Here is a 13,110-nt window from a genome sequence, read left to right as displayed (position 1 = left end):
AAGTGAGAGGTAGTGTGAGCAACACAACTGCATGTTGAACTTGACCAGAATTCTCCTTTAACCTATTACCCTAAAGAGCCCTAAGCGCACTTCCACATCTCAGCCTGACACTGCTCCCACGTCTTCTTTATCTCTCCCTGCCTCTGACTCCACTTGTTCCCTGTTTAGAAAGTGAAGAAGTGGAACCTAGCAACGGCAGTGAGTGGTCGTTTAGGGGGAAAGTTGTTTGTTCAGCCCTGGAGCGCTTTCCCCTTTCAGTGACGTGTGGCTATGTGGGTCCAGGGAAACTGACTAGGTTGGGGGTTACAAACAGGTCAGTTGCCCTTGGCCCCCGGGTAGAGAGGGGGGGGCCAGAATCAGGTCCTCGTGTATTGGCTGTGGGGGTGGACTTTCAGATGACTTTGTCCTGAGCCTGGTAAAAGCTGTCAGTGGCTCTCTTGTATGGCTCTATAGCTTGTCTCCTCTCTCCATGAGGATCATCAGGCCTCCCTGCCCGCCTGACGCCAGAGTGTTGATAGTGGCCAACGTCGTGCTCCCACACTCATGGCCAAGGCATTGTTTCCCACACACCATGATGGATGTGCTGCTGCTGCTTCTAAAGCCAAGATATATCCACCCCGTACCCACCACCACTGTCCACTCCACACGCCATCGCCACTACCAGTAAGAGGCTCTCATTCATTGAAGCTGGAAGAACTTGTAAGCAGAGACTGGATAAGTACTCCTAGAATCTCTGTTGTAAGTGTGGCTGATGCCTTTTGTTGTTGCAGAGGCGGCCATCCCAGCCTCAGGACGTTAAAGTCCTTCCATGTGTTTGTTCCAGACACAGCAACCCGCTGACCTTAATGAGTACAGCTCTCCAGCCAGGTAGATGAGGTGACCAGGGCAATCACCTTTGTTACCTGGCCACCCGGAGGGGGTTGGGCCAACAGGTATGGCAATGACTGTCTGTCTGTGTATCTTTCTGCCTGTCTGTCCGCCTGCCCTTCTGCCCGCCCTGTGTTACAATTGTCTGCTGGGGGCGCCAAACACTCTGCAAGTCATAAACATTCTTTGGCAAATGCAAGCTCACACATGATGTATCTAGAGTTGGCCAGGGGGTCAGATTGCCGCCTCTGATTGCTGTTGTTATCAGTTAAAGGCAGAGAGAGTTTGTGGTGGGACTTCATTTCAAGCTGGTCTGTTCATTTCTGGTGAAATGGTGAATATTATGGTCAGTTACAAAGCATTGAAAAAAAAAAGCTTAGTCGTCCATTGTCAAGTTTTGTCCTTGCCGGCAGCATGTTGCCTAAACTTGTGCAGTGTGCAGAATTCCCTCCATACCGGAGCGGACAGTGAGAACGCGGAATGCAGCTCGGAATTCCTGTCGTGGACTTCTTTGAAGTGCTCCGTGTTCTAAACCCCCCCTTGTGTCCTGTGCTGGCTGGGACGTCTGTCATTAGCGAGAGGGACATAGTTTCTGTGCAGATGTTGTGGGCCGTAATGAATGGCTGCTCTGTTTAAAGAGGTGAAGGTTTAATTTCTCCCTGTACGTGCGCTGTCCCAATCTTTGCATAGGGGTGACGGCTGCCTATTGATTTACACTGCCATTTTTTTTTCTTTTCTTTTCTTTTTTCTTTTTCTTTTTTGGTGTGGTGTCATTTCAAAGTCAGCACGTTCTGAGTGTTTGGCCCGTGAAGGTGAAGCAGGTGACAGCCAGTGTGATGAGGACTCGTGCAGATGAAACAGATGTGTTTGTCGATTTAAATAAGTTGAAAGGCTGTGTGTCATGCCAATTGCATGCTCTGTGTCATGGGCAATTGCATGGTAGTGTGGTGGATTGGGCTCCGAAGTTATGTCACTCGTTCAGTAATTATAGGTGTGGAAAAAATAATAGACTTCAAAGTATCAAGGCAAGTTGTGATACCATATTGAACTTATTCTTTTTGTAATGATGTGTGCTTTGGTGAGAATTTGAACATATTCCCAGGCTTTATTGATATTTTTAACTCTTGTTTCATTTTACCTGAAGTGAACCTTGCTCTTTGTTACAGTATATTTTCCATTAAATTAACTCTGAATGCACATGGTTTCTTCTCAATACAATCATACTTTCCGTCTTCCCAGAATATGTATTGCTTTTAGCATCAAATTCCTCACAGTAGAACGTACAGTTCATAATAAGCTATGCAGAGTTATTAATGTTTTCTGATTGTTCGGAATTGGAAATTGGACAGATAATTGGTATTGGTTCATTCAGTTTCAGGTTTATTTATCATATGCATGGAAGTATAGTGTGCTATATGCAGTGGAACTCTGTGTGCCGATACATTCTCTACACCGAGAGGTGGTGGTCCACATATACTAGATAACTGTACTAAGAACAAAATAACATGACAATGTAGTACCCTCTGAAATATATAAATATACACATGACTAAGCCTGATCTGAACTCTGTTCTGGACTTTATTGCTTGAGGATATGCAGGTTTGATGGCTATCATGTGGCCTGTGGATACGAGATGTGTCACAGGAGCCATAAAGCAAGAATACATCATCCACTTCTATTTCACATTTTTGTCGACTGCATAGAATATGCATGCTGAAAACCTACTATTTTGCTTCGCTTTCTTTTGTCTCATTTTGCAGCTCCATATGGTGATGGACGTTAGTCTTCGTCAGATCACTATCGCCTCCGAGCCTGACCGCTCCTTTTTCCTGAAGGTGGAGTGGAAAGAGGACTTCGGAGCCGGATTTGTAATACTGCTGTGCGATGGAGTCTCCGCCTGGACAGGAGAAGGTAATGGAATGGAATATCAAAACTATAGCAAACTCCCCCACACTGGCCATTTTGCTGTAACTTTATTTACAACTCTTCAGACATAGACCATCATCAGGTACATTTAAAGAAGAAAATTTACCTGATGAAGGTTTAAGACTGAAACTTCCTAAATGAAGTTGCAAAATTGCCAGTGTGTATTTTTAATGGGCATTTTTATAGGTTTTTTTTCAATATTATTTTAATCAGCATCCTACTGGACAGGTCATCTTCAACACACCTACCAGATGAGGTGAGCGGAAAAAAAGACCTCACCGCTTTTACATAATGGAATGGAAAAGAGCATAAGAATGTCACAAAAGAGAGAATGATCCCTTCAAAAAAAGTTCAACAGTATTGGAAATGGCCATGATCCTCTGTGTATCGTCTTCTTCCTCCTCTCACTAGCTGCTTTATTTAAGTGGGGCATTTAAAGGTATATCCAATGTTTGAAAGAAAATCAAAATCCAATTTTTTCAATAAAGGAAGGAATAACCACTTGGGGTCCTTCTTGGATGACATGCATTAAAACAAACATCTGCTATCTTTACGTATGTCTATCCCCCATGTCCATTTAGTTATATAGGACCTATAGGTTCAATCCATCTTTTGACAAACTCACATTTTGATATGTGGGGAAAAATCTCCTCATGTGTCCAGATGTTTTCTGCAGCATGTTGCTATGCGTGTCTAAGACAGCCTGCTGAACCCTTCAGCAAAGGCTTTGACGACAGACTCTAAGTGGAGGATGAGTGGTACGATAGCTCAAGCTCCCACTTGAAGTCCTCATAGAGGATAAAAGAGCGACGCTCGACTGGTGCTCCAATGATACTGATACGGAAACCACTCTTTTCAGTGTGTCTGGTAAACTTCTAAAATATTGCAGCGTCTCTCAACATGCAATATTGCGACATTGTTTCTTACAGCATAATGTGAAGTCAACAATAAATGTCGCAGAACTCGGTCATCTACAACAGTGTTTCCCAACCAGGGGTACGTGTACCACTAGGGGTACGCGAGCACACCTCAGGGGGTACGTGGAGAATGGAGCATAGTCATATTGGGATAAAGGAATAGATATAGAGAGCATGGGCTAGGGGTACTTGAGCTACAACAAAAAGGCTTAGGGGGTACGCAAGTCAAAAAAGGTTGGGAAACACTGTTCTACAATATTGCAGGATCTCAACATGCAATATCACAATGTTGTTACCGGAAGGCACAATGTTAACAAAAATGATACAGAAATAATTCTTTCATAGACCTGGTCAAGATCTAAAATATTGCCGCAATCTCAATGTGCAATATTGCAACAATCTTACGGCAAAACAATCCACCAATAAATAGCAGAGAAACCATTTTTTTCAATTGTCCTGTTCAAAATCTAAAATGCAGTATTGCAAGTACCACCTCACCATGCAATGTTGTGGAATTCATACCGCAAAACATAAAGCCATAACAATAAATGGGACGTTTTTACAAGCTATGAATGCTTTCATGCTACACGTATCCAAATATTTGGCAAATGAAACGGAGCCCTGCTGTGTTGGGCAGCCTCTCCCACTGCATAGGCGGTTCTGTGTTTATGATACAGTGGTGAAGAAGACAGAACTGAGAGATGTTAATAATTGAGTATTTTTTATTATATTGTTTAAAAACTGCATTTTATTATTATGTTGTTTAATAGGCTTCACGCTGCAACATTCATCAGTGTTGTTTCACAACTTCCTTGATTGTGCTTCTGTGCTTCTTAAAGATCACTACTGCTACTACTACAAGGTGAATCTCACCTGAAGAATGACAGAGACTTTGTAAACAATAAAAATCCAAATGTAATGGACGGTGAGCAGGACGTTTGTCTACTAAAGATCACCTCTGCTAAACCAGTGTGTTTGCAAAGCTGGAGTCCTGACAATCCTGACAGTTTCTCACAGAGAACATTTTAATTGGTGTTACAAATAATGTGAGGTTGACCATGGTGGAAGGTGGTTGTAGCGGCCTTTGTTGAGAATCTGCCTGTCAAACTGAATCTGAAAAGACCTCTGTTTCAGTTCTCAGCCATTGCCTGTGGTCTGTGACTCACCCCCGTCAGTTTTCACATTCGCATCACTGCACAGATGGTCCACATTTTTCAAATCTGGAGGTTTTTTGTCTTCCTACCTTAGGAAACACTGAACGTTTTTATTTTTCACTTCCCCCAAAGCAACGTTAGCTTTGTCTTTAGGTTTTATTCTTTAGGTTTCTTGCTGCCGCAGTAAAATGGGTCCCTCTGCATCTGTTTAAGGTTGTGTGTGTGTGTGTGCACTGCTCTGGGTGTTATGTGCAGTTGTCCGTTTCCTAAGCGCTGGCTGGCCAGTCTCCCTATATCCTTTACAGTCAGCATCTCTGTCAAGCTCTACTGTAACGCTCGCAGGCAGCACTGTTCTTCACAATGGCCATGGTGTTAGCCAAGTGTGTGTGTGTGTGTGTGTGTGTGTGTGTGTGTGTGTGTGTGTGTGTGTGTGTGTGTGTGTGTGTGTGTGTGTGTGTGTGTGTGTGTGTGTGTGCGGGCATGCGTGAGTGCGTGTGTGTGCGTACGTGTGCATGCGTGTGTGTGCTCGTGCATGTGTGTGTGCAAGGAAGCCAATGGGGGGACAAAGGGGGCAGTTGGCCCAGGCGCAGGAAGAGAGGGGCCCCAGAGGTTGGGCCTCCTCATTACATTGTGTGCATCAGTCTGCCTTTCAGAGGACTTTGTCCCGGGCCCGGCCAAACGTTTTAGTGGCCCCATGTGTGTGTGTTGTGCCAGTTTCTCACTTGACTAAGGCCCTTACACGTTTCCTCAGGACAGCCAGGCCTTGAGTCGCTAGAGTCTTGGTGGTTTCAGGCTTCATCCAGTTCAGATGAGGGGAAGGAAAAATGTCAAGCCCTGAGCAATATTTTTACAGGCACGTTTGGCTGCCCTGTGCTCTGCCTTCACCATGTTTGGTGTGGGAATTAATTGCAGATGAACTTAAGTCAAGGGATCTACCGTGGTTCTTGAAGCTCTTTGTCTTCGGATTTATTCAGATGTTTTCTGCTTTTGCATTTTTTGGTCTTGATGTGATTTTATTTGATCCGAGATGGTTTGTTTAAACTTGAGGATTCGTTTTAAGGGTTATCCTTCGCTTCCTGTGCGGTGTGATATTAAGTGGTGAAAATAAGATAAATGAACGCAGATTGGGAACAGTGGAAACAGATGACAAAATATTAACTCTAACACCACCAACGGTACCGATAATAACCACAGCAGAGATATTGAAAGAATCACTGAAAGCAACCAATTTAAACATTTACCAAACATGGTCATTTTAAAGCAAACACCTGATCACTTTTCCTGATAAGTTGGATAGGGAGTGGGTTTACCTTTATTCTGTTTTTTTGTCTCCTGTCACATTTTTTTCTATCGCCTGTCTGATTTGAACTACTGTATTGATAGTCGATCCTCTTTCACACTCTTACATAGTGAGGCTATATTCCATGTGGGGCTGCGAAGTGCATTCATTTCCTTTTACCATGCCTCAGTGTTTATCTAAGTGTCTCTGAAGATGTCTTGGGAGGCTGTGGAGATGGAGTCTGCCAGGCAGCACATTATATTTGTCCAGTCTCCGCCATCTTCCTTTATTTCTTTAACAATAATGTATTTTTTAGTTTTTTTTTAAAACCTTTATTATTCGATACTAAAGTGGAGAACAGAAAGGAAGGATAGGGAAATGACCTTGAGCCGGAATCGAACCCCGGTCCCCAGCGTACAGGTACGCCACACTAGTCCACTGGACCATGTCGCTCCTATCTTCCTTTATTTCTTTTGGGATTTAAAATAAATGTATGTCCTCTGCATATGTCCTCTACTATCTGCACTGTTAGTCCCCGAGGATGAGATGTCCCATCAAGCCCAGAACATAGACATGGCACAGGATGCCTCTATATCTGTGTCCAGTTTCCTTCAGGATGAATCAAATCTCTCTCCTCTACTACCCTCATATTAGCTTTATTGCTACTCTAGTTCAGTGTTTCCCAACCTTTTTTGTCTCGCGTACTCCCTAAACCTCTTAGGCGTGCCATGAGTACTCCCTAATTCATGTTCTATATTGGCCTCTCTGTCCTGATGTGACTGCTCCATACATTTGTTATGATAATAACATCTTTCCAAGTACCCCCTGCAGTGTGATCGCGTACCCTTAGTGGTACACATACCCCTGGTTGGGAAACACTGCTCTAGTTACTCTGCTCTGCTTTTCTTTTCTTTTTTTTAATATATATTTTTATGGGCTTTTATGCCTTTATTTGACAGGACAGTCGAAGATGGTGACAGGAAGCGAATGGGGCAGAGAGACAGGGGAGGATCGGGAAATGACCCCGGCTGGACTCGAACCGGGGTCCCCGAGGGTGGGCATGCAAGCCCAAATGTGGGGGGCTTAGCGCACTGCGCCACAGCGCCCCCCCCCCCTGCTCTGCTTTTCTGAGGGGGAGGTGTTGCAGGATACTAAGGGCATGGAGATGGCTTGGGAGCACTGCACTACAGTATATCTGTGCCTGTCTGCCTAATCTTTCTTTATGTCCTTTGGGATTAATAATGTATCTCTCCTGTGCTATCTCTACTACTATTCTCATAGGCATAGTGTCCCAGGAGTTGGAAATAGAGATGGTGATGCTGCAGGAGCGCTTTCTATCTACGTCCAGTTTCCTTCAGGATTGATAATATACACTATGTTATGTTTCTTCCTACTCTACGTCTGCTTGTCTCTGAGGAGGAGGTGTTGGGGGAGGCCCTGGAGATGGAGATGGAGATGGAGATGGAGATGGAGATCTGCAGTACACATATGGGAGCTATACGTGCAGTGTTCTTATCAGTGTTCTTGATCTTCATTTATTTCCTTTCTTCATAAAATATCTACATATACTCTACTCGGCGGATTTATACTTGGCGTGACTGGCGCTAGCCTCCTTCATACTTCACTCGCGACCTCACTCGCGCCGTCACGTGACCCAAAATGACGTCACACGCCGTGGCGCGAGCTGCCGTGGCGCGAGTTCGTGCACCCCACATTTTTTGTAACTTGGTGTGCGCCACCAGCGACCATGTAGGTAGGCAGACAAAGCAGGAGTTGCGAAGAGAGGCTACAGCTACTGTAGGCTACTACAGAATGGATTCTGCATCATTTTGAGGATAATAAAATGTCCTAGAGAGTTATTTTATCTTCTCCCTTAAATGTTGTTCAGTGAAACAATTTTTTACCTTGTTCAGAAGCATGTTGTGTTCGGCGATCTATTTATAAATTCTGCCGCCAGAACAATGCTCTCACATGGTCTTGGAATGATCTGGCAATGTAGGCTACAACAAAAATCTATGTTTCAATGTGGTAAGTCACAAGTCAGACGTTCAGTAGCCCTACAGCAGCCGTGTTTGGCTTTCTATTTTATACATCCGTAGAACTCACGCTGCGAGTTGCGAAAGATACTGCCGTTTCTCTCATGAACAGCAGAGGGCACTTCCGAAAATGCGAGCGAAAGCCTGTTAATGGCGCTTTTTAAGTATGAATATCTGGCGCAAGTGATGACGTCATTAATGGTTCTCGCGCCAAACGCGCCAAAGTGCGCACGTGAAGTATGCAGAGCCCTTAAATCCTGCTTGTCTCCTACTAGTCTCCGAGGAGGAGGTATCACTGGAGGCCCAGGAGGTAGAGATGGCATGGAGGTGCTCTACTATATCGGTGTCCAGTCTCCTTAATCTTCCTTAAATTTCCTTAGGGAGTGGCCCTACCGTGGCGCTAACGTTAGGGCACTCGTCTACTACGCGGCTGAGTCCTTTGGCGACCTTTCGCTGTCTCTCTTTCCCAACTCACTTCCTGTCACTAACTCCACTATCCTGTCTTGTAAAAATCAATGATGGTTTGAAAAGCCCCTCAAAAAATACATTTAAAAAAATGTCCTTAGGGAGTAATATGTGTGGGTTGTATGTAATGTATGTATGTATGTATGTATGTCTGTCTGTATATAGGCCTGTGTCCTCTGATTTTTGTTTTGTTTTTGTCAGCTGTGCAATGGTCTTGTGTGATGTTATGTGTATGTCCTGTCTTAAGTGAGTGTTGCTCAGGGACGCAAGATGAATTTCAGTGAAAACTGACAATGAAGTCTAATCGTATCGTATCGTAATAAAGTATATCATCTTGTACTATCTCTATCTATTTCTACTACTAGTGTCTGAGGAGGAGGTGTCACGGGAGGCCCAGGAGATGGAGATGTCTCGGGAGCGCTACGTGCGTGACCTCCAGGTGGCTCTGACCAACGAGGGGCCGGCCGCACCCGACTACACCTTCCACCTGACAGCTGAGCGCGGGGGCCGGGGGCACGGAAGCCAGCACGCCAGCAGCACTCTTCACCTGTCTTACGAGAAGGTGCAGAAAGACATCTCGGTGAGTCTAAGGGCTAGGCACCCCCCCTTCTTCACTCACCATTTTCTTTCTACCTTTTTCTTCCCCCCCATATCTCTCTCTCTCTCTCTCTCTCTCTCTCTCTCTCTCTCTCTCTCTCTCTCTCTCTCGGTATTCATTCATTCCTTTTCAGTGATGTCACTCACTGTCTCTGGGACTGATCATGATGTTGACGTGGATGGTAAACACCGCCTTGTAGATCTGATACGCATGTCAAACAATGCAGCTTTCAAGTCTCCGATTCGGAGAGCAATAATCATATGGTGGTCTGCACACTTTAAAACACGCAGTCCACTCGTGGGGGGTTTTGGTTTGGTTCGAAAAAAAACAAAACAGATTCAGTTGTTGAGGTTTCAACTCAATGGTCGACCAGATTTGGCCCCTCCCATTTTGAAACACCACAGCTCTATTTTGATTGGCTGGAAGTGTTTATGGCTCGGTCCGGGCCACCATGTTTGTTTGCTGTTGGCCAAGCCAAAACGTGCTTCGGAACACAAATATTTATTTGTGCATTATTTATTTATTGAGAGAGCTTCTGAACAAGACTGCCGGTGTACATTGAGGAACAATCCTCTGAATTTGACAAGGAATGATGAGTTTCATGTGATTACGTACAACTGTAGGCTATGCATAGAGGTCTTTTGTCTTATCTACCCTGTAGAAATATGAGAATCTGCCATTTCGGGAAAACTGCGCAGTCGAGCATGAATTAATTAATCTCCTCTCAAGTCGACTGTAGGACTACTGCAGATGAACAGCTCCCTTGGTCATTGGTAGTTGGGAATGTTTCCTATTACCTCATAACGCTTGAGCTGCTCTCTTCTCCTACTCTTTTTTTGTTTGGAAAGCAATGCTACCACTGGTAGCCCCTTTGAGAGCTGTTAATTCTCCACAGCTCCTAGAAAAAGGGCTACTAGAGGGTTGTGTTCTTCCTGAGTATATGATGGAGCCTCTCTCTGGGTTACCTCCACCCTCCATTCCCGCCTCCACCATACACTGTGTACATGCTGTATATGCTATCCGACTCTATGTTGCTTATCAACAAATACATTTTTGTTGCCCCACTTGAGGGTATATTATCGGAATGACCCAGTCTGTTTGTCGGTAGGTTTGTCCGCCCGCCTTTTTTGTGGGTTGTTTGCAGGCCAGCCAAACACACACCAAGGTATACACACTGTTCAGTTTGGCAAGCCACAAATGCACACACACACGCACACGCACATGCACACACACACACGCTCAACACATGCAACCAGTGTGGGCCAGGGAGGCAGCTTTCTATCTTTCATTGTTCTTGTTACAGACTAATTGTATGCTTTCTCAACACTAGTGATGTCCTTTCTGTCCTCATTTTTAAAATAGTAGTCTTATTCTCACACAAAGTGGTCAAAACTTAAACTCCTTCGTGGAAAGAGATGGAGGCAGCTACCTGTTGCTACAAGAGCAACAACATACCTCAGCAAAAAATGCTCTGTCCCGACACCTCTAACTGACTAACTCGCACAACTACCATTATCTCTATTCTCAACATGTCGCCCACCCTGCATTTATCTTGGAATGCATTGGTTTGCTTTACTCTATTTTCAGTCGGTTTGGATAAAGATGTCTGAAAAGTGAAAGTTTTGGGGTCATCACCAAGAGATGGATGTACAGTGGATGTGCTTTGATCCACATTAATGTTAAGTTGTTGACAAATTAATTGACCTCTCTTGGGATAGTTTAAAAATGAAAGCCTCGGGTGTGCTGTGGTGCAACCCGCTAATGACCCTGACAACATATGGGCGACATGCAATTGGCCGTGGGGACGCAGGTTGGAATCCAGCCTGGGTCATTTCTCAACCCTACCCCATCTCTCTCTTGCTTCCCGTCTGCTCTCACACTGTCCCATCTCAGGCAAAGAAACGCCTTAGGAAACAAAAGCCTCTCTTAGTATAGTTAAATAAAAGCAAGCCTTTTGAAGTTTGTCAGGATGGTTAGGTGGTTATCCTAACTCACTCTCAGCTTGGTCACAAATGCCATTCATCAATCCATGTGAAATACACGACCACATTTAGCTCTGCCACATTTCCCTACTTCATATTTCTGTCACAGTACATCCTGCTTTCCTAAATAGGATGTAAGAGAGGGACTTTACTCCACCTACACATTTTGACCACATGAAGGTCATTTTATTATTTTTCATTCTTCATTTTAAATCTGAGGGGGGTTGTGTGTGCGTGCATACCATAAAATCCAGAGACCCCACCCGAGGTCATTACCTTCTCATTTCCTGACACTCCCTTTGCTGTCCTATAAAATAAGACGTAGAAAAGCCTGTATATTAAAACCTAAATATTACTCATTAAAAAATATTAGCCATCTGAATGTTTCAGTAATGTACATTATGATTCTGTCTGGTAGACTGGGTGAGGGATGTTTTTTTTTTTTTTTACTTGGACGCTCAGAGGGGGTTGGGCCAAGGGTGTTGCAATGATTCTGTCTGTCTGTCTGTTTGTCTGTCTGTCTGTGTTTCCGCCAGAGATATCTGTGGTCAACTTCAGGGGCGCCAAACACACAACATCACTGCAGCTGAAATTTATTTTCCATTATCCAAACTCCAGTTCTCTAATTGTGCTTATGGCCTCGCGCTTCACTGACGCCCTGCCTTCGTGGAGAGAACAATTAAGTTGACCAACTTTTGGGGAACCTTTCCCCATTCAACATCCCGATTGAAAAAGAAATAATGGACTTTGAATCGCGCTTTGGCGAGAAATCGAATTTTAACTTCTATCGTCAATGAATCGTCTTGCGGCGTCATCGCGAGGCCACAAGCACATAGCCTGGTTCTCACGCAGACCCTTCGCGCATTTTCAACTTTGTGAGCTGCGTGAGAACCAGGTTAACAAGCACAAAGGAGGACGGAATTTGGATAATGGACTGGGTCCATAATGATGTATGAACGACTCTGAACATTATTTGCATCTTGCTTTGTCCAGGGGAACAGGTTACCATATCTGATCGCTCTTGCTTTTACTGTCATTATTATTTACAAAAACATTCCTTTCTCATGTCCAGTTTGCATAAAATGGGTGAAGATTCGCAAGATGGTTGGCATATGGATGTGCGTATTTGTTGGCCTGAATTCATCTGTGTGGACTGTGTGAATGTCTGTATCAGATGTAGTCCCCCTGGACAGGTTGTCTTGTGGACATGAGAAGAGGAATAGAGAGAAAGAAAGAGAGAAAAAAAGGGGGGGGGGGGTTGTCGTTTTCTCACTGAATTGTCTGAAGCACTGCCAGTGTGGAGAGGAAGCGTTTAGGAAATCTACAGTTTGGCCCTAATTTGAACAAGGGCAGTTCCCTTAATGTGAGTGTGTGTGTGCGTGCGTGCGTGCGTGTGTGTGTAAGGCCACTGACTACTTTTGCTGGGCCTGGGAGAAAATCATCTGAAAGGACCCTCTCCTCATATGTAATGTTATGTGGAACCAATTCTACCACCCACCGCCCTTTTCTCTTGGCCCAGGATGACCGACCCCATTTGTCCTCCTAGGCCTGTTGTGTGTGCTGTCTACAACGCAAGGGGAAAGCTTAGGGGAAAACAAAGCACCAATGCTTGTGAATGAACCGTCATCCAGTCCTCAATCCTTTTTCAAAGATCCATCAGCCTGTCGACTGTTGGCTGACTACAATACTGTGACTAAGGTACCATGAAGTGACTGTGGGGCGATTGACTGTCTCTGCTGACAGGAAGAGACTGGGGGGAGGAAAGTTGTCTGGTTTTGACATCTCCTTCACCACGGTGTGTTGATTCCGGTGCCAAGGCCGATGCCAAGGCTGATGTTGAGTTAAGCTACTTCTGGACAAGCATGTATAACAGGTGGCACGCATTT

General features: G+C 44.6%; 2 protein-coding genes across 3 annotated transcripts in view; both read left to right on the top strand.

Moving 5' to 3' along the window:
• Positions 1-13,110, top strand: part of vcanb (versican b) — a 303,281-nt gene that overhangs the window by 196,068 nt on the left and 94,103 nt on the right. The gene's annotated exons all lie outside the window — the stretch shown is intronic.
• The window catches only part of xrcc4 (X-ray repair complementing defective repair in Chinese hamster cells 4), a 70,004-nt gene that overhangs the window by 1,492 nt on the left and 55,402 nt on the right, over positions 1-13,110 (top strand). For both annotated transcript variants that reach the window (XM_063210033.1, XM_063210031.1), the window contains exons 2-3: positions 2,628-2,778; positions 9,010-9,224. In XM_063210033.1, the coding sequence (XP_063066103.1) occupies positions 2,634-2,778; positions 9,010-9,224 (360 nt within the window). In that variant the 5' untranslated portion in view covers positions 2,628-2,633. The remainder of the gene's footprint in view (positions 1-2,627; positions 2,779-9,009; positions 9,225-13,110) is intronic.

This window comes from Engraulis encrasicolus, chromosome 11, assembly GCF_034702125.1.
Source record: "Engraulis encrasicolus isolate BLACKSEA-1 chromosome 11, IST_EnEncr_1.0, whole genome shotgun sequence".
NCBI classification, from domain to species: domain Eukaryota; kingdom Metazoa; phylum Chordata; class Actinopteri; order Clupeiformes; family Engraulidae; genus Engraulis; species Engraulis encrasicolus.
Note: the sequence above shows the minus strand (reverse complement) of the source record. Positions and strands in the feature narration are given on the sequence as shown.